General features: G+C 41.5%; 1 protein-coding gene and 1 pseudogene across 7 annotated transcripts; one reads left to right on the top strand and one right to left on the bottom strand.

The window, feature by feature from the left end:
• Window positions 1–194: 194 nt before the first annotated feature.
• On the top strand, window positions 195–23,882 carry Vps33b (VPS33B late endosome and lysosome associated). 7 transcript variants are annotated; one of them, XM_005320152.5, is made up of 23 exons: window positions 195–335; window positions 5,484–5,564; window positions 5,941–6,002; window positions 7,259–7,308; window positions 7,506–7,573; window positions 13,971–14,016; window positions 15,702–15,796; window positions 16,089–16,193; window positions 16,690–16,786; window positions 17,144–17,221; window positions 17,408–17,481; window positions 18,050–18,136; window positions 18,313–18,403; window positions 18,632–18,706; window positions 18,946–19,010; window positions 19,134–19,188; window positions 20,467–20,513; window positions 21,083–21,215; window positions 21,807–21,880; window positions 22,359–22,460; window positions 22,918–22,993; window positions 23,100–23,216; window positions 23,520–23,882. In XM_005320152.5, exons 1-23 carry the CDS (start codon window positions 240–242, stop codon window positions 23,597–23,599), a joined length of 1,854 nt encoding a protein of 617 aa, XP_005320209.2. In that variant the 5' UTR covers window positions 195–239; the 3' UTR covers window positions 23,600–23,882. The 7 variants fall into 7 exon arrangements, with proteins under 7 accessions (XP_005320209.2, XP_077907286.1, XP_077907290.1 ...); XM_078051160.1 differs by lacking the exon at window positions 17,144–17,221; XM_078051164.1 differs by lacking the exons at window positions 7,259–7,308; window positions 7,506–7,573 and having other exon boundaries at window positions 13,971–14,032.
• Window positions 2,247–2,661, bottom strand: LOC101970135 (non-histone chromosomal protein HMG-17 pseudogene; annotated as a pseudogene).
• Window positions 23,883–24,453: the final 571 nt, after the last annotated feature.

Below are 24,453 nucleotides of genomic sequence, written 5' to 3'. Positions count from 1 at the left end.
CACACTGACTGCAGGTCTGAGGCGAGTCGCCCTCCAAGCCTGCGGCCGTCTGGCTGGGAAGCGGCTATTTATTTTTCTAGTGTGGCCGAGGGGCGAGGGCCCCTCCGGGGGTTCTGCTCTGGTACTACAGTCCCAGGCGAGCAGGATAGCCGTCCTGTGCTCACCCTGGGTGGCTGCCGGCCTTCTCAGAACGGAAGGCGCCCGCCTCCTTCTACACCTAGGCACAAGTGTCCGCTGCCATGGCTTTTCCACTTCGGCCGGACGCTCCTGAGCTTCCTGACTTTTCCATGCTCAAGAGGCTGGCTCGAGACCAACTCATCTATCTGCTGGAGCAGGTCAGTGCCCGTCACCCTCAGCATCCATGGTTTAGCACTCACATGACGCGTACTTCTTTGTTTCTGAGTCCGTTCGATCTTCTTGTTGTCCTTGAAGCTTCTGCGTCAGGTCCAAAATGAAGCAGACAGCAAAGAAAACCCAGGGTAGAATGAGCTGCTTGAGACCTGGCCAAAGAATTAATGGATTTTTTTTTTTTAACAGTTAAGGGAGATAACGCTTGTCCAGGCATCATTGGGGATGGAAAGACATCTTTGTCAATAAAAGATCTTAAGCACCAGGAGACAGATAAAACACAAAGTACTACACGCAGGGTATCAGGTGGTAAACCGGTGATAGACTGCTTGAAGTTCAGAATAAGCACTCATCTAGGTTGGATGATCTAGGAGTTTTGCGGAGCTAGGGTGTAAAGAATAAACATATTTTCTTTAGAGACTGAAGATTATTCTCCAGGCAGATGGACTGGTAGGAGCAAAGCTGAGGAACCAGGGAAGGGCAAAGCATGTCAAGAAAATGGAGATATCAGATGGTAGACTGAACCCTTCCCCATCCTATTTGTGGCATGAACAATACTTGATAATGATTCTAATAGCAATGTGTGGGATGGGGTAAATGGGCAACAGAATGCCAGTTAAGTGACCATAGATCAGATTGACCCACATGAAGTAATAAAGACCCACTTGAAGTTGGAGGCAATGGAATGAGGGAGAAATGATGGATTTGTAAGTCATGATGAAAGAAGACTGTTACTGATGATTAGTTGTAAATAATGATGGAGAAGTAAAGTTGACTGAGATTTTTAACCTGGATTATTAGGGAAATAATGCTGCTACTATAATTAAATTACTTGTTTAATTATTTAGTTATTTGGGTTTTTGCCCCAAACTGTATCCAGCTTTTTTAAAGATATTTTTCATAAACAATCATAGTACTTCAAGCAAGATATGGACAGACAATAGTTAACAGTATATAACAGCTTTAAAATTCCCTTCTTGGTTGGACTACCAAAATCAGAAAACCACTATAAAACCCAATGAAATCTTCATACGATGCTCTAATAGAGAAAGTTTAGAGTGAGGGTTGACATTCCACATTTATTAACAACTTTTCATGAGCCAGCCCTGAATTTCAGGAAATAAAATGAAAATGGTAAAAATTATTGATTTGAAGATCCACAATGTAGAAAAGGAACTGCTGCTCTTCTGAGGGACACTGTTCTCAATGATGTCACTGAAAAGACCCGATTGCCCCATACACTGGTAAAACCAAGTGTTGGGAATCAGGTCCAACAGATCTGAGTTTAGGGGAGTTAAGTCTATGCAGGTGGCAGAAAGGGAGAGAAGGACATAAAGATGAATTTAAGTTTTTCCATACCATGAGGCATTTGTGCCAAGGTGACTAAGTGTGCCAACATCAGGGAGTCCCTCCTCTTGGGACTCTCAAAACTAGCAGGGAAAGGTGTTTTCCCCCACAGCAATCCAGCTTTGGAGACATTCTGCTAGTAATGTTTGCTCCTTCCCTCCAAAACAATAATGAGGGGCTGGGGATGTGGCTCAAGTGGTAGCGCGCTTGCCTGGCGTGCGTGCAGCCCGGGTTCGATCCTCAGCACCATGTACAAACAAAGATGTTGTGTCTGCCGAAAAACTAAAAAAAATAAATAAATATTAAAAATTCTCTCTCTTTCTCTCTCTCTCTCTCTCTCTCTCTCACTTTAAAAAAAAAATAATGAAGTGTTCTGTGTGCTAACAACATAGCTTTAACAACAACAAAAAAAAAAGTAGGGCTGGGATTGTGTCTCAGCGGTAGAGCGCTCGTCCAGCATTTGCAAGGTCCTGGGTTCGATTCTCAGTCCCACATGAAAATAAATAAACAAAATAAAGGTATTGTGTCCAACTACTTCTAAAAAATAAGTATTTTTTAAAAAAAATTTAAAAATCTGCATTTTTATAAAATTTGAAAAAAAATAGTATTTCAAACTGTACAGTACACAGTTATCAAAAATGCACACACTTCACTTGGCATAGTCAGCACCTTCAGCTTTCTGTGCCTTGTCTGTTTTGGCGTCTCCATTTTCTGCATTATTCCCATCCTTGGTGGTGTCAGCTTTTCCCTTTTTCCCTTTGGGTACCTTCTCTCCCTTCTTTGCAGAGGCCTTTATATAATTGGGCTCTGGCTTTGGAGAAGTAGGTTCAGCAGACAACCTTGCAGATCTTCTGTGACTTTATCTCCTTTAGCATCCCCTTCAGCCTTTCTCTTGGGCACGGTGGCAGCTGCAAAGGGACGAAGGCGCTGGATGCAAGGGTGCAGCGGTGTGAGGCTTTGATTGGTTCAGGGGTTGTTCTTGCCTCTTCTTCACACTGCTCTGTGTTTTTTTGTTTGTTTGTTTGTTTTTTTGGTTTGTTTATTTATTTATTTTGGTGGAGCTGAGGATTGAATCCAGGGCCTTGTGCATGTGAGGCAAGCACTCTACCAATTGAGCTATATCCCCCAGCCCTAGTTATTTGTTTAATATCTTGTTTGCCACTAGATTGGAAGGTCCTCAAGGACCTAGCTTAGAGTCAAGCATATAGCATGTGCTTAATGAATATTCATTTTATGAACATTGAATGGAAATTTAAAAACACATAGAAAGAAGAACGAGTTTGGTGATCAAAGCTGATTCTTTTAGATTTGGATGGGGTGAAGTTATGGAGTTTAGTGTGTAACATTTGGCAGATAGAAATGTAGAGCTGCATTTCCATCATGAGGGCTGGGAGACAGGAGAAAACCTCAAGACATCTGGGACTTAATTTTATTTTGCTTTTGTATGCCCCATAGTGCTAGCACAGTGATTTGCCTTCACTCATTGTTGAGTAAAAGATTCAACAAATGTCTGAGGAATTGAAAAGAGGTGCTAGTTAAAGCCATTAGTTCAGGTGAGATCAACATGAAAGAATAGAGACCAAGGATAGAGACTTGTAAGTGGGGGGAGTCCACATAGTGACTCAACATGGCCAGAGTGGATCTTCATGAGCTAATGCCCTCCTCAAACTAACTTCTGATTCACTTCTTGTTAATGGGCACTGCTGTTTGGCTGGATCATAATCATCTTTGACTATCCTTCCCACTAACACTTAAGTGAATTGATTGCTGAATCCTATGGCTGTTTCCTTGCACATAACCTTGTAGTGCAGGGCTTTTCACTTGCTAGGCAAACACTCTACCATTGAGCTATAATTCCAGCACTTCTTATTTTATCGTGACATAGGATCTTGCCAAATTGTCCAACTAGCCTCAATGTTGCGATCCTTCTGCCTAATCCTCCCAAGTAGCTGGGATTACAGACATGTGCCACCAAATCCAACTACATATTTTTTAAAAATAATGATCATAAAATAGTTTGCACATTATAGAAAATGTGGAAGATAAAGAAAAATATTTTTAAAAACACTTATAATCCCACCACCAGATATAAGCAGTGTTAATAATGCTAATTTCTTTCAGGTATATTAAAAACCTAAATTACATATTCCATGTAGCTCTTAACGTATTTTTATTCATAGCACTACCAGCTTAAAGCAAGTCTTCATTTGTTGTCACATGTTTGGCTGCTTAGTCTGGCATTAACTTCCTAAAAGGACTCACCTGCTTTTCTCACATCTCAATCCATTTTATCCATAGTTACTAGATTCTTTTTTTTTTTTAAGAGAGATTATTTTTAATATTTATTATTTTTTAGTTTTCGGCTGACACGACATCTTTGTTTGTATGTGGTGCTGAGGATCGAACCCCGGGCCGCACGCATGCCAGGCAAGCGGGCTACCGCTTGAGTCACATCCCCAGCCCAATTACTAGGTTCTTATGATTAAAATTTCTAACCAATTGGTATGCTTCAGTGCAAAAAAGTTTCCTGTTATCACTGATCCATAAAGGATTGTGTCATAACCTGATATTGGAAGCCCTTTATGTTCCATTCTAGGCAACTGTTTCAGTATTATTCCTTACCATTATTCTACATAATGATTTCTGAAAGCTTGGTTCTGTTGACATTCTGGGCTGGATAGTTCTGTGTTGTAGGACTTGTCCTATTCATTGTAGAATGCTTAGCAGCACCTCTGTTCTTACCTGTATGATGCCAATAACACCCTCTACTTGAAGGCAGGCAACCAAAACTGTCTCTGGACATTGTCAAATGTCTCTTTGGTGGGGCAGAATCATCCCTGATTGAGAACTTATACCTTCCATGTACTTTATCAGCCCAATTGAATTGTTTTGTTCTTCCCTTAACATTCAGTTTATTCTCTGTTCCTGGCCTTTGCTGGATTGCCTTTTTGTTTTTGTTGTTTGTTTACTTTTTGTTTTTTGGTACTGGGGATAGGATCCAGGGGTGTTTTACCACTGAGCCACATCCCTAGCATTTTTAATTTTTCATTTTGAGACAAGGTCTCACTAAGTTGCTGAGGCAGGCCTCGAACTTGCAATTCTTCTGCTTAAGGCTCCCAAGTTGCTGGGATTATAGGTGTGCACCATTGCACCTGGCTGGATTGCCCTCTTAGGACAACTTCCAAACCATTTGTCAAGACCTAGTTGAGAGGAAACTTCCAGTGACTTCCTCCTCCCTGTCACTGACCGAGACTTCTTCCTCTTCATCAGGAGTACAGGAGTCAGATGACAGAAATTGTGGGTGGGTGAGTGAGAAGGTGATAGGACAAACACTGTCCTCATTTTCTAAGTTCTGTGTTGAACATGTGTTATTTTTGTAATTAGAAGAAAAATTCTACTTGAAAAGGTAGTTAGTAATTAGTTGAGGGGATTGCAGAAAGCAGGGTGGAGTTTTGTTGTATTTGGCTTTGTTCAGCAGGACACCAACCTTGTTGGGAGACAGAGTGGAGGAGGCAATGATGCAGATCAAAACCAATAGGCAGCAGGATGGTTGAGTGACAAGGAGGTTGATCTTAGAAAGAAAATGGAATATCTTTTCAGAATAGTTGAATATACAGAAAAATATTACCTGGATATAAATAACAAATGAGATGTTTAGCTAGATGATACCTACTGCCCTTCCAACTCAGAGACCATCTGTGTTTCTGTTAAATGGGTGGCTGGATGAATTCTCAACTGAAGGGGCTTGTGTGACCTATGAGTAACCTGACATACTGTGTTTCCTTCAGCTTCCTGGAAAAAAGGATTTGTTCATTGAGGCAGATCTTATGAGCCCTTTGGATCGAATTGCCAATGTGTCCATACTGAAGGTACTGTCCCTTTTCCAAGGAGGCTCTTTCCCCTCTTTGCTGTCTTTCCTCTTTAAGCAGTTTTTCTTTCGATGAACAATACAAATTCGTGAAGAGTGACTGCTCTTACAGGGTGAAAATAGGGTAAGCTGATTTGGGGTAGTTGAATTAGGCTGACACAAGAATTGATATGTTGGTTGTGTTGTTTTATATGTTCTATTTTCGTTTTTTCTGTTGACAGTTTGAGGAAAGTTTAGGGGGACAGTTGTCAGGGGAGTATTTTGATTCCAAGAATTAACATAAATAGGAAGCCCTTAATAAGTCCCCTGTCTTTCTATCATGCTTTGTGCTTTTCAAGCACTTTTATGTTCATTGTCTTGTTGGATTCTTCCTGTAGCAACATGAAGTAGACAAGCTGTACAAGGTGGAGAACAAGCCAGCTCTCAGCTCCAACGAACAGTGAGTGTCTGCAAGTGTGTCTCACTTCCAAGTTAGGAGATCCCACCATACACAGTGGTACATGCCTATAATCCCAATGACTCTGGAAGCTGAGGCAGGAGTATCACAAGCTGGAGACCAGTCTTAGCAACTTAATGAGACCCTGTCTCAAAATTAAAAAAAGGATTGAGAATATTGTTAGCACATTTGCCTTTGACCTGTCCTTGCCCTTGGTCTGGCACCATGGTATCTATGATATGATTCACTTTCCTGAATTTTTATAATTTCATGCTTAGATTATTGTTTAGCCTCTTAATGAGTCTTCCTTTCTGCAGTTTTTCCCACTCTTGTTCTTTTCCCTCTCTAATACATATCACTATTTTATAACTAGACTGATTCCTCTCCCAAAAATAATTTTTTTTTATTTTTTTATTTTTTTTAAAGAGAGAGTGAGAGAGAGGGGGGGACAGAGAGAGAGAGAATTTTAACATTTATTTATTTATTTATTTTAGTTCTTGGCGGACACAACATCTTCGTTTGTATGTGGTGCTGAGGATCGAACCCGGGCCACACGCATGCTAGGCGAGCGTGCTACCGCTTGAGCCATATCCCCAGCCCCCAAAAATAATTTTAAAAAAAGTTTTTTAGTTGTAGATGGACACAACACCTTTATTTTATTTATTTTATGCTGGGGATCAAACCCAGTGCTTTATGCATGCTAGGCAAGCACTCTACCACTGAGCCTCAATCTCAGCACTTCCCCAAAATAATTTTTACTGTGCTCTTTCAAGAACCTTCCAGACTTCCCATTATTTACATTATAGTCCAAATTGTACATCACAGATTCTAAGGCTGTCATTAGTGTGGACTTACATGCTGTCTGTCCAGCCTTTTTTCTCATGTGTCCCCTTTAAGCTTCTGTTGACACATGCTTCCACACACACCATGCTCTCTGCATGTGCCTTCATCTTTTTAACCACTCCATTTGTTTGCCTGAAATTTTTTTTTTCTTTCTTTTTTAGTACTGGATAACAAATCCAGGGGCACTCAGCCACTGAGCGACATCCAATGCTCTTTTTAAAAATTTTTTATTTTGAGACATCCTGGTAAATTTCTCAGATTGACCTGGAACTTGCAATCCTCCTGCCTCAGCCTTCCGAGTAGCTGAAATTATAGATTTGCATCATTGTGTCCGGCTTACTCAGATTCTTCTAAACCGCTGTCACCAACCTCATGATTTATCTTCACCATTTTTTTTTTCATCTTTTCTCTTATAGATTGTGCTTCTTGGTCAGACCTCGCATCAAGAATATGCGCTATATTGCCAGTGAGTGAGCCAATGTACTATGTGTAACCAAGACATAGGAAAGAGTGGGCAAGATTGAAGGGCCTGTCAGTGAGGACCCTTTAATAGGAAGAGACTCTTATGAGTTGGCCCCAGCACTTGTAGAGAATATCTCCTTCCTTGTTTTTGGTCTAATACATGGCCCATGGCTTTCTGGGCTGGATTCTTTTTCTTTGTAGATCTTGTCAATGCTGACAAATTGGCTGGCCGAACTCGAAAATACAAAGTGATCTTCAGCCCTCAGAAGGTGAGTGTAGATCCTAGTAAGAGTGGGATGTGATATCAAACAAGGTGACAACTGGGTGAGTAAGGGGCTAGTGCTGCTGTCTCCCCCAAATCAAATTATGTGTGATTGAACCAATTAACTGCCACTGTCCTGAATGTATCCATGATTGTTAGGCAGAGGGTCTATCATCAAACTGCCCCAAATAGAATATTGTGGAGTGTGAGAGGTGGCCTCTATTATATAGATTTCTTACATTTTTGAAACAGAACCTGCTATATACCTCTGCTAACAGAATCCTGTATCATAATGTTTCTAATGTTATGGCTTCTCTCTATTATGGTTCAAAATATTGTGACCTTCTTCTTATATCCCTTTAATGATAACTATAATAAATCACCAATCCCCCCACTCCCATATGTTGATCCAACCCAAGGTATGTGGCCTTGGTTACTAGAACCACACCACCATTTTTTTTGGCAGTGCTGTGGATTGAACCCAGGGCCTCACATGCTAGGCAGGCACTGAGCTAATTCATCCCTTTCTATTTTTATATTTTTATTTTGAGACAGGGCTTTGCCTAGTTTCTTGTGATTATCCTGCCTTGGCCTTCTGAGTAGATGGTATTACAGTTGTATAGGTATACACCACCATGTCCAGCTCATCTTTTTTTTGATACTGAGGACTGAATGCAGCAGCAGTTGACTCTGAGCTATACCCCAGTCTTGTTAATTGCTGAGGCTTGCCATGAACTTTCTATCCTCCTGTCTCCTAAATTGCTGGGATTACAGGTATGTTCCACTGCACTCAGGTTCCCTTTTCTTTAAAAAAAAAAAAATTTATAATAATTGTCCATATTAACCAGGTGCACTGGTGCATGCTGGTAGTCCCAGCTATTAGCTGATGCCAGGAAATCACTTGAGCCTAGGAGTTTGAAGTCAGCTTGAGCAATATAGTGAGATTCTGTCTCAAAATAAAACAACAGCAAAAGTGGTAACAAGAAAGAAACAATTGTACACTGGAGGGAGAAAGCCTTCTCTTACATACGGAAGGACCCTAAAATACCATCTTATTTTACCCTAACTTTGAGCAACTGAGAGAACCTTGCCCCATGCTCACATGGTGAGTTACTATAGCCAAACTGGTTTCCTTCAATAATTGTAGTGTTTGAAGGTCCATCATAATATTTATTTTCTTTTTTTTTAAATTTATTTATTTATTTGTTTTTTGGGAGAGAGAGAGAGAGAGAGAAAGAATACATCTTTTGTTTTGTATGTGGTGCTGAGGATCGAACCCGGGCCGCACGCATTTCAGGCAAGCGCACTAACGCTTGAGCCACATCCCCAGCCCCCATCATAATATTTCTATTTCTTGATTCCATTGAATTCCCGTCCCACTGCACATCAGCTAGGTGCCTTGTAGATGTGTCCCCAATCTCAGTGTTTGGCAGGAATGATATTCCAGGCCTTTACATTGTCAGCTATAGGCCTAAGAAGCTCTACCAAGTAGTGCATGCCACACTTAGAGCAGGTTGAAACTCAAGTTGAAAGGACAGGGATTTATTTCTTCTTAGTTTTTCTAAGAGAGTTCTAGAGAAAATTGAAGCTGCTAAGACTGAAGATTGTGAAGCCAGGCTATCTGGGTGTGAATCTCTATTTTAGCATTTGTTACCTGCATGATCTTGGATAAGGTACTTAATTCCTTTGTGTTCAGTTTCTTTATCTTTCAAATGGAATTGATAATGTTACCCCATCTCCCACCCCCATTAACCAAGGGGCACTTTACCGCTGAGCCACATCCTCAGCCCTTTTTATTTTTTATTTTGAGACAGGATCTTGCTAAGTTGCTTAGGACCTTGCTAAATTGCTGAGGCTGGCCTTGAACTTGGAATCCTCCCACCTCAGCCTCTGACTTCGTTGGATTACTATGTCATAGTGCACACCTGACTAGTACTTCTTTTAATTTAAGTGAGATGATTTTCAGAAAATAAATGAAAAATCCTGTGGAATTATATTTCTGTATGGTTTTCTCATCACATAAGAGGAATAAGAAGAAAGAGCCAAGGATGTTCCTTGAAGGTTCTTTGAAAATGGATCGAGCAGTCTGACAAATAATTAGTCTGCCTATGAATATAAGTGTATATAGTAACACTATTATCAGGGCAGGAAATTATTAAATAAGACGACAACCTATAAGAATCATAAATTTGGGCTGGGATTGTGGCTCAGCGGTAGAGCGCTCGCCTAGTACGGGTGCGATCCAGGTTTGATTCTCAGCACCACATAAAAATAAAGGCATTGTGTTGTGTCCATCTACAAAAAAAAAAAAAAAAAGGATTCATTTTCTCTCTCTCTCTCTCTAAAAAAAAAAAAAAAGAATCATAGGTTAATTAATTTTGAATGTTATTAAAGGAGCCATGGTCAATAATTTTTAGTGTTTGGGGTCTTATAAAACTCCCTCTACTTTTTTTTCTCCAAATTATACTTTTATTTGTATTAACATGGAATAGAACAAGTTGGTAATAGTTTCAAATAAGTCTTCAAGCAGGCATGAAGCATATACCTGTAATTCAAGAGGCTGAGATAGGAGGATTGCAGATTTGAGGCTAGACTTGGCACTTAGTTCTTGCCTATGTCCTGTGCAGGTGAGGGAAAGGGTTCCTCTATGAGGGATGGGCTGGCTGAGAAATAAAAGCTAGAAAGGTAGTACTATGAAATAACCACAGGACACAGAAATATAGGTTCAGAATGGGGGCAGTGATGGGCCATGACAAGACGGGTATAGCTTCTGACAAAAAACAGAGCCCATTGCCTGATTTATTTATATCTGAACAGATCAAAGAGATTTGATAGAAAGTTCTTCGCCAGGGCTGGGGTTTTAGCTCAGTGGTAGAGTGCATGCCTTGCATGTGTGAGTCACTGGGTTCAATCCTCAGCAATACATAAAAATAAATAAATTAAATAAAGGTATTGTGTCCATCTGCAACTAAAAAAAAAAAAATTAAAAGAAAAAATAAAGAAAGAAAGTTCTTTGCCAAAAACAGGATAGAGGAGGGGCAGAAAGGTTTTGCTCAGTTCCTAATGGGTCATGTTTATCTCTGGTGCTGTATGGGACCTCTTGGCAGAGCTGAGGGGGAGTTCACATGTAATGGGGTGGTCTTAATGGTGGGATTGCCACTATAAGTTCCCAATTACCAAGTCTACTCCCTCAGTGGCTTCAATGCTGGAAATCCTCATGCATTTTACGGGTGGCTTCACGCACTTAGTGAAATCCTGTCTCAAAAATAAAATAAAAAGTGCTGGGAGTGTCATTGATAGAGCACCCTTGGGTTCAGTCCCTAGTATTATCAGCAATTTTAAAAAAAAGTCTCCAAATTACACAGAAAAACAAAATTGGTATTTTTGTGAATATTCTTCATTTAACACCCTATCAAAACTTTTAGGCCAGACTCGGTGGCACATGCCTGTAATCCCAGTGGCTGGGGAGGCTGAGGCAGGAGGATTGCGAGTTCAAAGCTAGCCTAAGCAACTTAGGCCTTAAGCAACTCAGTGAGACCCTGTCTCTAAATAAAATACAAAAAAGGCCTGAGGATGTGGTTCAGTGGTTAAGTGTCCCTGAGTTCAATCCTTGGTACAATAAAAATTAAAAAAAATAAAAAGTTTTATATTTCTTCCTCAGTAGTTGTTAGGAAATGGGGCATCTCTGTCTCTTTTTGAGTCTGCCTTTGTTAGTGACTAGGATAGGCAGATTTCAGACTGGGCTCTGAAGTTCAGTAGTTAGCGCTAAAAGTTAAAAGCAAGACTGGATTTAGCTTACTGGCAGAAATGTGTTAGAGATGAATAAGGTTCTTTTGTGTAACAGTGAAATAAGGAGCACGTAGCATGAATCTTTACCTCATAGAGCTATCATGAGGTTCAAGACAGAAGGTCCTTGTAAAATACAAAGAACAAGACCTAGTACGTGTTAAGTGCTTAATCTCAATCAGCTATTATTAGTGTCATCATCGTCTGATGTGAATACCCTCTGTATTCTTCTCTTTTATCTCCAAGTTTTTACCCTTTACCCACTTGTCTCAAAGGAGGAAGAGATGCTGACCCTTTCTGAGATCAGCTGAGCTGTTTCAGCTAAGTGCTGGCCACATTCATGCCTGCCTTTTCCATTATCTTACTTCATCAGCTAGATTCTCTTCTTTCTTCCCTGTCAACCCTTTCTAAACACCCACCCCACTCTGCCTCTTCTGCCAAGCCTGGGATTGCCTTTTTTTTATGGCTAGACTTCTGTGCAGAATGATCTGCTGTCAGGCTTCTGCTTCTTCACCTCCATCTTTACCCACTTGTCTTAGTGGTCAAATGCAGTTCATTCTCTCCCTCCCTCCCTCCCCCCCCTCCCTCCCTCCCCCCCCCCCCCTCTCTCTCTCTCTCTCTCTCTCTCTCTCTCTCTCTCTCTCTCTCTCTCTCTCTCTCTCTCTCTCTCTCTCGTACTAGGGTTTGAATCCAGGAAAGCTTTACCACTGAGCTACATCCCCAACATTTTTCTTTTTTTTTTTTTTTTAATTTTGAGACAGCAAAGCTAAGTTGTGATCCTCCTGTCTCAGCCACCCAAGTGATTGGGGTTACAGGTGTGTGCCACTGTATCCTGCAGTGGTGTCTCTTTGATGCTCATCCTCCAGCATTTGACACCCTATCTTCCTTGAAGTGTTAGCTGTCCTGCTGTTAGTGGTGCTCCTGCCAAAATGTTTTTGTTTGTTTGTTTGTTTGTTTTGTTTGTTTTTGTTTTTTGGTAGTACTGGGGTTTGCCTTGTACACAAGAGGCAAGTGCTCTATCACTGAGTTTTTTCAATTTTTATTTTGAGATAGGTTCTCACTGAGTTGGCAAGGCTGACCTGGGATTTGTGATCCTCCTGCCTCAGCCTCCTGAGAAAGCCAGGAGCCAGATTTCATTAGAACGCCAGATTCCTGAGCTGGAATTATAGGTGTGTACCACTATGCCAGGCATCAGCACCTCCATGATTTTTAGAGCAATTTTATGCCAATATTCCCAGCTCTGTCTGTACAGCTCGCCCCTCAAATACAACTGAAATACCTTCTTCTTTTTTTTTTTTTTTTTTTTTTTTAAAGAGAGAGTGAGAGAGGAGAGAGAGAGATAGAGAGAGAGAGAGAATTTTTAATATTTATTTTTTAGTTCTCGGTGGACACAACATCTTTGTTGGTATGTGGTGCTGAGGATCGAACCCGGGCTGCACGCATGCCAGGCGAGCGCGCTACCGCTGAGCCACATCCCCAGCCCAATACCTTCTTCTTTGTAAAACATTTCTAGTCTCTCAGGGAGGTAAAACAACAAGAAGCAAAACCCAAATTGCTTAATATATAAATAAAATGGATGCGAAAGAAAGAAATGAAGTGTTGGCTGGATGATTCCAGTGGTCCTTTCTAGAGAAGTATCTGAATTCTTTTGTATTTTTTTTACCTCATTAATGACTGTCTTAGTCTATTTTCTGTTATTATAGTGAAATACCTGAGGCTGCGTAACTTATAAAGACAGAGATGTATTTGGGCTTAGGGTTCTGGAGGTCTGAGACTGATAGGCTTCTTCTAGTGATGGCTTTCTTCCTGATAGAATCCTGAGACAATATAAGTCATCACATGTTAAGAGCCAGGGGCTAACCACTGAGCTACATCCCAGCCTTTTTATTTTGAGACCTCGTCTTGCCAAATTGCGTAGGGTCTTGCTAAGTTGCTGAGGCTTTCTTTGAACTTGCAATCTGCCTCAGCCTCCAGAGTCACTGGGATTATAAGTGTCTCTCTCTCTTCTTATAAAGCCACCAGAAATCAATCATGAGAGCTCCACTCTGATGATTTTATCTAATTCTTGCTGCATCCCAAAGATCCAATTCTAAACACCATAGTTGGATTAAGTTTTCATACTCTTAATACCATACAGTGGGGATTAAATATCAATCCAGAGGTCTGGGAGTATAGCTCAGCAGTAGAGTGTTTGCCTAGCATACATATGGCTCAGAGTTTAATCCTCAGTCTCTCTCTCTCTCTCTCTCTCTCTCTCTCTCTCTCTCTCTCTCTCTCTCTCTCTCTGTCTTACTCACACTCACACACACACACACACACATAAATCTACCTACCTACATACCTATGAACTCTTAGGGGTATAATCAGACTCTCCCAAAACTATAGCAGTGTTTATAGAGGAACTCCAGAGAAATGGAAGGAACAGGGCTGGGGATGTGGCTCAAGCTGTAGCGCGCTCGCCTGGCATGCATGCGGCCCGGGTTCAATCCTCAGCACCACATTCAAACAAAGATGTTGTGTCCATCGAAAACTAAAAACAATAAATAAATATTAAAGTTAAAAAAAAAAGAAATGGAAGGAAGAAAATTGTTACTAATTAATGTCCTTTTTTCTTTCAGTTTTATGCATGTGAGATGGTGCTTGAGGAAGAGGGAATCTATGGAGGTGAGAGGAGATGAATGTGAGTGGAAGGGGAGAGAGAACATGTAGAAGAAAGAAATCAGATTGTCATCCCTCTCCCAGCTGCTCCTTCAACTGGTGTTATTCCTGTTGGTTTAGTGGGAAGAGAGGCTCCGAGGATGGGAGTGGGAATAGGACCCCAACCAAGAACACTAGAGGCATGCCAATGCTTAGGGTTGGAAATGACCAGTTGCTGTATTCTCATCTTCCAAGACCTCCACCTCTGTGTAGTCTTCATTTCATTCTTTATGCAGCCTAGACCTGACCACATGCCTCCCTGCTGAAAATCCTGCAGTGTTCATTGAAAGCAAGATTCCTCAACAGTGTCTCCTCTGCTCTTATAGTAAACCTCTTCCTGTCCTTTCAGCTGCATCATGTGCTGCTCTTTTTCCCTGTCTTCTTTCCAGCCATGGGGACTTTACAAATGCTTTTCTTGTTGCCTAGTCTCTTCTCCACCCTTCAAATTTTTGCCCACACAAATTTATTTATTTGTTTGTTTGTTTATTTGAGACAGGGTTTCACTGAGTTGCCCAGGCTGGCCTTGAACTTGCAATCTTCCTACCTTGGCCTCCTGAGTAGTGCCTACACGAATCTTACTCAAATTCTAAGTTTGAATATTGCCAATTCGAGGCCAGCCTCAGCAATTTAGTGAGAGCCTGCCTTAAAAAAAAAAGAAAGAAAGAAAGAAACGCAAAAAGGGCTTGGGATGTAGCTCCATGGTTAAACACCCCTGGGTTCAATCTCCAGTACCAAAAAAAAAAAAAAAAGGTTTACAAAATTCTAAGCTTGATTTTCTTTTCTTTTTTTTCTTTTTTTTTTTAAATCAGGATTGAACCGAGGGGCACTTTTATCACTGAGCTACATTCCCAGCTCTTTTAATTTTTAATTTTGAGACTGGGTCTTGCTAGTTTGCTAAGGACCTCATTAAGTTCTCAAGGCTGGTCTCAACTTGAAATCCTTCTGCCTTCGCCTCTCCAATTACTGGGGTTATAGCATGTACCTCTGTGCCTGGGTCTGATTGTCACTTTTATTTTGTAGGCAAGTCTTTTATTTACCCTTAGTTGTATTTAGATCCCTGAAATATTTATGGTCAAGGCTTGTTGTTTTGTGCTGGAAATTAAACCCAGAGCTTCTTGTATACTGATATGCACTGTACTACTGAGCTATCTCTAACTCAAGGCTTGGGGTTTTATATCTCTGCAGCACAAAAATGTGTAATTAAGTAGCTTGTGTCATAGTTTGCTGAATTTCTCCTCAACCACATCGTAAACCACATCATAAGCTCTAGAAGACTGGGAGTGGGTCCATTTTGCTTCTGCTCTGTTTGGTGCTTAGCATTTTCCTATACATATGTGGATTTCAGTAAATAACTTGCTGAATAGTGAATAAGTGAATCAGTGTTTTCTTAGCACTTGTGGTCAGCTCTCTAATAAAAGTCCACCACTTACAGTATTGTATTGTAGGCTGCAGTGTACATGTCTCCTCTCATTACCAGTCTGTGGCTCTTTAAAAGGGAGGAACTATTTCTTATTCCGTGATTCTCTAGTGCTACATGTAGTCTTGGCATGTGGCAGGCACTCAAATATTTGTTGCATGACTATGATAAATCATCATTTTAACATGGAGCTAAGTACCTTTTGCAGAAAGGCTGATGTCCTCTGTCCTCATAGATGTAAGCTGCGATGAATGGGCCTTCTCTTTGCTGCCTCTCGATGTGGATCTGCTGAGCATGGAACTGCCAGAATTTTTCAGGGACTATTTCTTGGTAAATGCCAGGCCCTTGATTCTTGGCACCAAGGAATTGGGACAAATATTGGGTCCAGTGAGCTAGAAATGCTGATTTAACTTTTGTCTAACTCATTATTTATCAAAATGATAGTGATTTGGTGATTCATGGCTATCTATAGGTTGATCTGGATGGGACTTCCTTTGGGGTAAACAAAATGAACTCTTCCAAGCATTATCCAGACCCTGCCATCCTGCTTGGGGGCTTCTAGGATTAGCAGTTCTAAAGATGGGCCTGTTAGGTTGATTTGTGGTCCATACCAACCCTGTAGGAAGGAGATCAGCGTTGGACCAACACTGTGGCTCAGGCGTTGCACCTTCTCAGCACTCTCTATGGATCTTTTCCAAACTGCTATGGAGTTGGCAGATGTGCCAGGGTAAGAGCCCTAGTAGTACTTTTTCCCTATAGTCCCTTTTTTCCCTTGTTCTCTATCCTATACCCAAAAAGGATTATCCATAGGCATGTGTGATATGAGGTATATTCTTACCTTGTTTTTATGTTCCAGAATAGTTTCCCAAAGAGGAGAATTTGTGTGGCTAACCGAAAGGCAAAAGGCAGGGCCTGAGTGTTGTATTCCTAAATCTTTTTTTGAATCTCAAGGGCAGGTTGACATTTGTTCTTCACTGGTATGGGGAAGGGCAGGGAAGGATAGGAACAGCTGAGAGTAGAATAGGTTCACATTGTTCATTATTAGCTCCTTTCTTGGGTGCAAGATGAAGTATCACATAGAAAAGGTTGGCTTTTATAGGTTTGGGGCTACAAAACTTAATAAAAAAAATTGCAGTTCAGGGATAGTGCTGTAGCTCAGTGGTAGAGATTTTTTGTAGGTAGGGATTTAAACACAAAATTGAGAATGTCTTGGTTTCTCACAGATGTCATATGAACTATGGAGGAAACTGGAGGAGGAGGAGGATAGTGAAACCAAAGGCCGAAGGCCAGAAATTGGTCATATCTTTCTCCTGGACAGAGGTAAATTATGCTCAGCACTTCTTATATCTTTGGCCCCTTTAAGACACAGTAATAGGGGCTGGGGATGTGGCTCAAGTGGTAGCGTGCTCGCCAGGCATGCGTGCGGCCCGGGTTCGATCCTCAGCACCACATACAAAGATGTTGTGTCCGCCGAAAACTAAAAAATAAATACTAAAAATTTTCTAAAAAAAAAAAAAAGACACAGTAATATATGGAAACTGTGGTGACATAGTTAGGATCCTAGAGTTAGGACTGTGAATTCCTGTGTTGAATGGGAATTCCACTTGGGCCCTATGGTACTTGAGCTAATATTGAGCTGGATCAGAGGGGCCTACATGGTCAGGATCTTGGTTTCAGACATGGACTTTGTGACGGCACTTTGCTCCCAAGTGGTTTACGAGGGCCTGGTAGACGACACCTTCCGCATCAAATGTGGTAAGTGCCATCCATAGTCACAGTGGAAGTGGTCATCAACCTGTGGTGCCTCCCATAGTGGGGTAGGGATTATGGGAGAGACCTTCATTCTGTGTGCATTGCTGGGGTATCTTTACCAGCAGTTCAGGAAAGGGTAAGAGAAGGCCTCAGTGGGGATCCTAATAGCCCTTCCTTCTGTTCTCAAAGGAAGTGTGGACTTTGGCCCAGAAGTCACATCCTCTGACAAAAGCCTGAAGGTGCTACTCAATGCTGAGGACAAGGTGAGGGTGTGGGTACTAATAGTGGATTTACTCAGGGCCACTGCTTACACAAGGCTCAGGACTACCTCTGAGCCTTAGGTGGCTAAGGTCACAGGAGAGGGTTTCCCATTAGCTAAGAAGCATACTCAGAGCACAGGGTAGGTACTTGGCATCCACTTACTGATTCCAGCTCAGTAATTCTGAGCGTTCTTCCTGAACTATCATTTTCTTTCTTTCTTTCTTTTTTAAGTATTTATTTTTTAGTTTTAGGTGGGCACAATATCTTTATTTTATTTTTATGTGGTGCTGAGGATCAAACCAGTGCCTCAAGTATGCTAGGCGAACACTTAACCACTAAGCCACAACTCCAACCCTGAACTGCCATTTTTTTTTTTTTAATGGACAGAATGCCTTTATTTTATTTATTTATTTTCATGTGGTGCTGAGGATCGAACCCAGTGCCTCATGAGAACTAGGTAAGCGCTCTGCCACTGAGCTACAGTGCTAGCCCTGAACTGAAATTTTTTTGGTAAAGTAGGAAGATACTATGTTCTGACAAAGTAAATTATTCATTTTGTTCCCTTCACAGGTATTTAATGAGATTCGTAACGAGCACTTCTCCAATGTCTTTGGCTTCTTGAGCCAGAAGGCCCGGAACTTGCAGGCCCAGTATGATGTGAGGCTCTAAGCCCTGCTTCTCTGTTTTGTTTCCTTAGTGTCTCCTAAGGCTGCTGTCCTCTGGCTCTCTTTCTTCTGACAGAACCCCATTTCTTCTGGATGGGTAGCAACTGAGGGAGGGTGGTGGTTTCTCCTGAAATCAGAGGTATTGACCTTATGGGGATGTTCCCACAGCGCCGGAGAGGCATGGACATTAAGCAGATGAAGAACTTTGTGTCTCAGGAGCTCAAAGGACTGAAACAGGAGCATCGCCTGCTGAGCCTCCGTAGGTACCAGCATGGAGGTGCTAGGGGAAGTGACTCGATATTCCCCAGGGGAATGCTGTGGAGGGGCCATTGCTACCCAGGAGGAGATCCCTGTGTGGCAAATAGTGGTCTCATTGGTATACAATGGGAAGAAGTACTTTGCCTGCAGAGGTTTTTATCATTTTGTATAATAAAGGCACTTCCATCTAGAACCAGGAATATGTCAGTTCCCTTTTTGTCCTCTGCAGATATTGGGGCCTGTGAATCTATCATGAAGAAGAAAACTAAGCAGGATTTCCAGGAGCTAATCAAGACTGAGCATGGTAACTACAACAGCCTGTTTTTATGCTACTTTTTGTGCCCCAGCTCCCTATGAAAGATGATTTCTGGCTCCTTCCAGCTGATGCTGGCTGTGTGGAATGCTGATTCCTGCTAGAAGTCCTGGGGGTCCCTTAACCCACCCCAAGGATGGAGAAAGAGATGAGGAGACAGATGCCTGTTAGCATTGATGGCAACAGGTGAGCTGATCCCCAGTAATGGGCTTTCCTCTTATTACTCATAGCACTGCTAGAGGGGTTCAACATTCGGGAGAGCACCAACTACATTGAAGAACACATTGACCAGCAGGTGAGCAGCAAAGAGCTGGGGAGGCTGGCAATGGTGTTTAGAAGTGGGGTTACTTAAGCAGAAGGAACTATTAGTATGCATTAAGAAACTTCAGTTCTTACCAGCTCTTTTTTTCTTGTGCAGGTGTCACCTATAGAAAGCCTTCGCCTCATGTGCCTTTTGTCCATCACTGAGAATGGTGAGCCCAAAAGATCAAAGATGAGAAGACAAGGCTGAGAAATATGCTTCAGGAAGAGAAGAAATAATTTTGAAAGACAAAGGCTAGGCTAGGTGGTGTATACCTGTAATCCCAGTTACATGGAAGGCTTGAGGCAGGAGGATCACCAGTTCAAGGCTAGCCTGGGCAACTTAGGAATGCCCTGACTCAAAGTTAAAAATAAATTTAAAAACCCGGACGTCGTGGTGCACTCCTATAATCCTAGTGTCTTGGGAGGCTGAGGCAGGAGGATTGCAAGTTCAAAGCCAGCCTCAGCACAAGTGAGGTGATAAGTAACTCAGCAAGACCCTGTTTCTAAATAAAATACAAAATAGGGCTGGGGATATGGCTCAGTGGTTGAGTACCTCTGAGTTCAATCCCCAATACCCCTGGAAATAAATAAATAAATAGGGCTAGGCCTGTAACTCGGTGGTCAAGTCCCCCTGGGTTGAATCCCCAGTGCCCCCCCAAAAGTTTTTGTTTTGGTTGAATTATCTCCAGGTTAAGGGCAATTTATTGTCCAGCCCTAACCAGGACCATCACAGAACAATGCCCTTCAGATCTTAGAATTGCAGGGGCGCAGAGCCAAGTGGCCTTTCTCATCATTCTATCTGACCATCTGTCTTTAATAAAGTTTCTATGATAAAAATATGTTCTAGAAAAAAGGGACAGTCAACTAATTTCATGAACATTTTCAAAAACCCAGATTATGCAACTTTTCATGACAACTGTTTTTACTGTTGAAGTGTTCCAGTTGATCAATATTTTTTAAGGTTTTTCTTTCTACCCAGGAAGGTACTTGCTTATTCTAAATTTCCTTTGTTGTAGTTGGAAGTCCATTTCTTATGTCTATTTAGAAAAGCATTTGAGACCATATTTTTGGAACTCATTTTTATGTACTGTCTGTTTCTTAGTAGCTATAAAGCAGTTCAAGGAGAACTGGCTCTTAGCTGTGAAGAAATGTGTGAAAAAAGTCTCATCTCCTTTCTGCCACATTCTCTCACCACCAGCTACCATTAACATTAGTTCCAGTGTTTCCTCAGCACCGTTGTGGTTCAGAGCTCTTCCTAGAATGCCTGGAACCCAGACTTAATGTTTCAATAAGTAAGCTTAAATTTAGCAGTAATTTTACAGTTATATCCTGTGTAAGGTTAACATGATTTACTGCATCGTTTTTCCGATTAAAGTATTGGTTTGTTGGTGTGGCTCCACATCTCCAGAGTACCTCAGCTGACCTATTCTTATTTTCCTCTCCCTTAGGTTTGATCCCCAAGGATTACCGATCTCTGAAAACACAGTATCTGCAAGTAAGACCTGGAGAATGTATTCTATTTTTTTTTTTTTTTTTAATGTTTGGAGAATGTATTCTTAAGGGAAACTGGTATAAGGCAGTTGTCAGGCATTTTTGAAGGAGGCACAAGGAAAATATGGCCCCTTCCTTATTCCTATGCATTTGCATTCTAGCCTCCCTCTTAAAGGTATTGGGAGAGTACCTTTTCAGCATACCCACACCCATCTTTGGTGGGCAGCCAGTGCAAAGAGAATTTATAAACAATTTAGCATTTGAACCCAGTGAGGAATTCTGTCTCCTGGAAATGTCCCTCACTTTAGCACCTTGTGAAGCATTGATTCACCTTGCTTTCCTGATCTTTTTCATGTGTGAAGCCTTTTCAACCATTTTTACCTCCATAATTCCATGCTACTTCCTATTCCTCTTCTTTTGGTGTTGAGTTATTTCTGGTGTGAAAATCCTATACACAACAAAATGTGAGTTCTTTCAGGACAGACTTCAGGGTGTGGCCGTGGAGTCCTCCCCTCATTTCTCTATTATTAGCAGGGACAGATTCAGTAAATAACTGATTTGAATTTTCTTCAGAGCTATGGCCCTGAGCATCTGCTCACCTTCTCTAATCTGCGGCGAGCTGGGCTCCTAACAGAGCAGGCCCCAGGGGACACTCTCACAGCAGTGGAGAGTAAAGTAAGCAAGCTGGTGACTGACAAGGCTGCAGGTGAGTAGGGAGCACAGGTGACCCCTATCCCCTACCCCACCCTTGCTGATGTTCCCTCTTCTCTTCAACAGGTAGAGCACCCTGGGAGGGAACAAGGAGGGGGGAAGGAAGATGTGATTCTTTATTGCTATTGTCATTACTACTGCTACTTCTGCTAGTAAGAGCAGTTTCGATGCATTGAACACTTAGCATGTGGTAACCTCCTATGTATAATTTTCCATTTAATCCTCACAAAGATTCTGTGAGGTACATTTCCTTTTCCCCATTTTTACTGATGAGGAAACTGAGACTTAAAGAGATTTTATTGACTTGTTCAAGGTCAGTCAGGTTGGTTTAAATCCAAAGCCCAGACAACTTATCTAATAAACTAGGGTCTCCCTATAGTCTGCATTTATAGGTGGCTGGTACCCTGTAGGAGGAGAAAACAGTGGATGGGGAGAGGTGTTCTGAGTGTCATGATCAGTTCCAGGGAACTGTAGATGAATGGCTTCAAGGGAAGTCTTCAGATGTATCCTGAATGGTGTCACCTACAGCAGTGTCATGAATCTATAGACCTTATATGGACCCTAGCACAGATTTTTTTTTTCCCAGGAAAGATTACTGATGCCTTCAGTTCTCTGGCCAAGAGGAGCAATTTTCGGGCCATCAGCAAAAAGCTGAATTTGGTATGTGAAACAGGACTGCATGGCTGGTTATGGGGCGGGTTATGATTTAATTCCTTTGTGGAGTATATAGTCCATAAAAACCTTTTTGGTGTTTCATTTTTACGAAGATCTTTTAGTATTAAGCATGAGCTTAATTTAATGAGACAGGAGACAAGATTCACTTACTTAATAAGTATTTAACAAGCATCTGTCAGTGCTATAGGATAGTGGAAAGTATAGGTTCCTATGCTTCCTATGAAGGGGTTGAAGAGAAGAACTGGAGAGGAGAACCCTTCCCTTCAGAAATTCATTGCAGAGAGTTAGTGGATACTGAACATAAGTGTCATCTTGGTTATGGATTCCTTTTGGGGGGCCTGCTGCTGGTTCTCCCTTTAGTTGAAACAGGAATTATTGTTTGGGATTTGTTACTTTTATCTGATCCTTTAAAGGACTAGAGAACTGGGCTTCCACTTGCCTAATCAGTATCATTGCCTTCTAGATTCCACGCGTGGACGGAGAGTATGATCTGAAAGTGCCCCGAGACATGGCTTATGTCTTCAGTGGTGCTTATGTGCCCCTGAGCTGCCGAATCATTGAGCAGGTGGGAACAAGCCACTCATATTTCACTCTCTGCTTTCTCTTATCCCTCGCCCATCCCAGCTTTTATTACTGAAGTAACTAGCAAGACACATGACAGTGGTACTATTTATTTGTGGACTTGAAACCAGTTTTTTTTTTTTAATATTTATTTTTTAGTTGTAGTTGGACACAACTCCTTTATTTCACTTGTTTATTTTTGTATGTGGTGCTGAGGATCAAATCCAGGGTCTCGCATGTGCGAGGCGAGCGCTCTACCTCTGAGTCACAGCCCCAGCCCCAAACCATTTTTTTTAATATTTATTTTTTTATTTGTTTTTAGTTATAGGTGGACACAATGTCTTTATGTTTTACTTTATGTGGTGTTGAGGATAGAACCCAGTACCTCATGCATGTTAGGTGAGCGCTCTACTGCTGAGCCACAATCCCAGCCCTTGAAACCAGTTCTTATACCTTCCCAGGTGTTAGAGCGGCGAAGCTGGCAGGGTCTTGATGAGGTGGTACGGCTACTCAATTGCAGTGAGTTTGCATTCACAGGTGTGTGGCATTGCCAGGTGGGGCAGGGTGTCAGTAAGAGGTGGGCTCACACATCATGCAGTACTAGCATGTCAGTGAAGAGCTAAGTCTGGTCTGATCCTCACAGACATGACCAAGGAAGACAAGACTTCCAGTGAATCCCTGCGCCTTATCTTGGTGGTATTCCTGGGTGGCTGCACATTCTCTGAGATCTCAGCCCTTCGGTTCTTGGGCAAAGAGAAAGGTAAAAGAACAGAAAGTTGAGAACAGGCTAGCATGGGTCCTGAGGGAAAAAAGTGCCTTGCACAGGAAGCCTTTTCTCCTGGCCATGGTACCACTTGTTATAACCTTGCTGCAGGCTGCTATAACCATGAGCCCAATCCCGATAGGTTTGCAAGTTGTGGTATCCACCAGCCTGGTATTGATGTCTTTGTGTTTATAAACTGGTACACTGATTCATTGGGGATTGTGGAACTGGATGGGTCAATGTGGTTCCTGCTGGGAACCTGAGATCTCTTTGTCACTTCTGCTGCTTTTAATTCCTTAGGGTACAGGTTCATTTTTCTGACAACAGCCATAACAAATAGTGCTCGCCTTATGGAGGCCATGAGTGAGGTGAAAGCCTGAAGCTTTTGAGGCCAGCATTGAAGTCTTCCTTGGATGTAGGTGTTTGGTACCCAGCTGCTAACAAAGTACTCCCATTGGCCCTGCTGAGAGCTGGGGAATTTGGAATTTATTTGGGACCTACAGAACATATTTGACGACAATGTTCATATCCTGTGCCTGGGATATTCCTCTTTTTTGCTTATGAAGTAGAGTACATGCTGGTAAGATACAAGGGAGAAGAGGTAACCTTTGCTAAATCCTGTTTGAATATCATTGTAAATAAAGCCACTGCTCTCATACATAACATCCTGTTGTTCTGTATATTCACTTCTGTGTATATTAGTGAAAGCACAAGAAGAGCTGTCCTTGGGGTTTCATATGTTTTGTGGACAGAACTCTGTGATAGCTCTAGTCCTATTGCATTTTTCTTGGAAAAAAAAAATTACCTGTTCTGTACCAGAGTTTCCTCAACTGTAAAATAAGGAAGATGGATTAGGTGGTCAGCAAAAATTCTAAAACCTTTCTAATTCTAAAATTTTGTGATTCCTTACATTTTCAAGAAAACAAATTTATTATTGTTTTAACTTAAAAAGACACTTTAAGCTTTCTGTTTCTTATTGTAGAATGAAAGATTGTTACCCATTATAAAAGCTATTTCTGGCAACAGTAAATAGTACTCCTGTAAATGTCGCCAGTGCCCTTCTCACTGCTTTGACCTTTCTCTCTTTACCTTTTGAAAATTATAAACTATAACCACATATATTAGTGATCTCTTTTTTAAAAAATATTTATTTTATAGGTGTAGTTGGACACAATACCTTTATTTAATTTATTCATTTTTATGTGGTGCTGAGGATCAAACCCAAGGCCTTGCA

The sequence above is a fragment of the Ictidomys tridecemlineatus genome, chromosome 5 (assembly GCF_052094955.1).
Source record: "Ictidomys tridecemlineatus isolate mIctTri1 chromosome 5, mIctTri1.hap1, whole genome shotgun sequence".
NCBI lineage: Eukaryota > Metazoa > Chordata > Mammalia > Rodentia > Sciuridae > Ictidomys > Ictidomys tridecemlineatus.
This window is presented reverse-complemented; position numbering and strand designations above follow the sequence as displayed.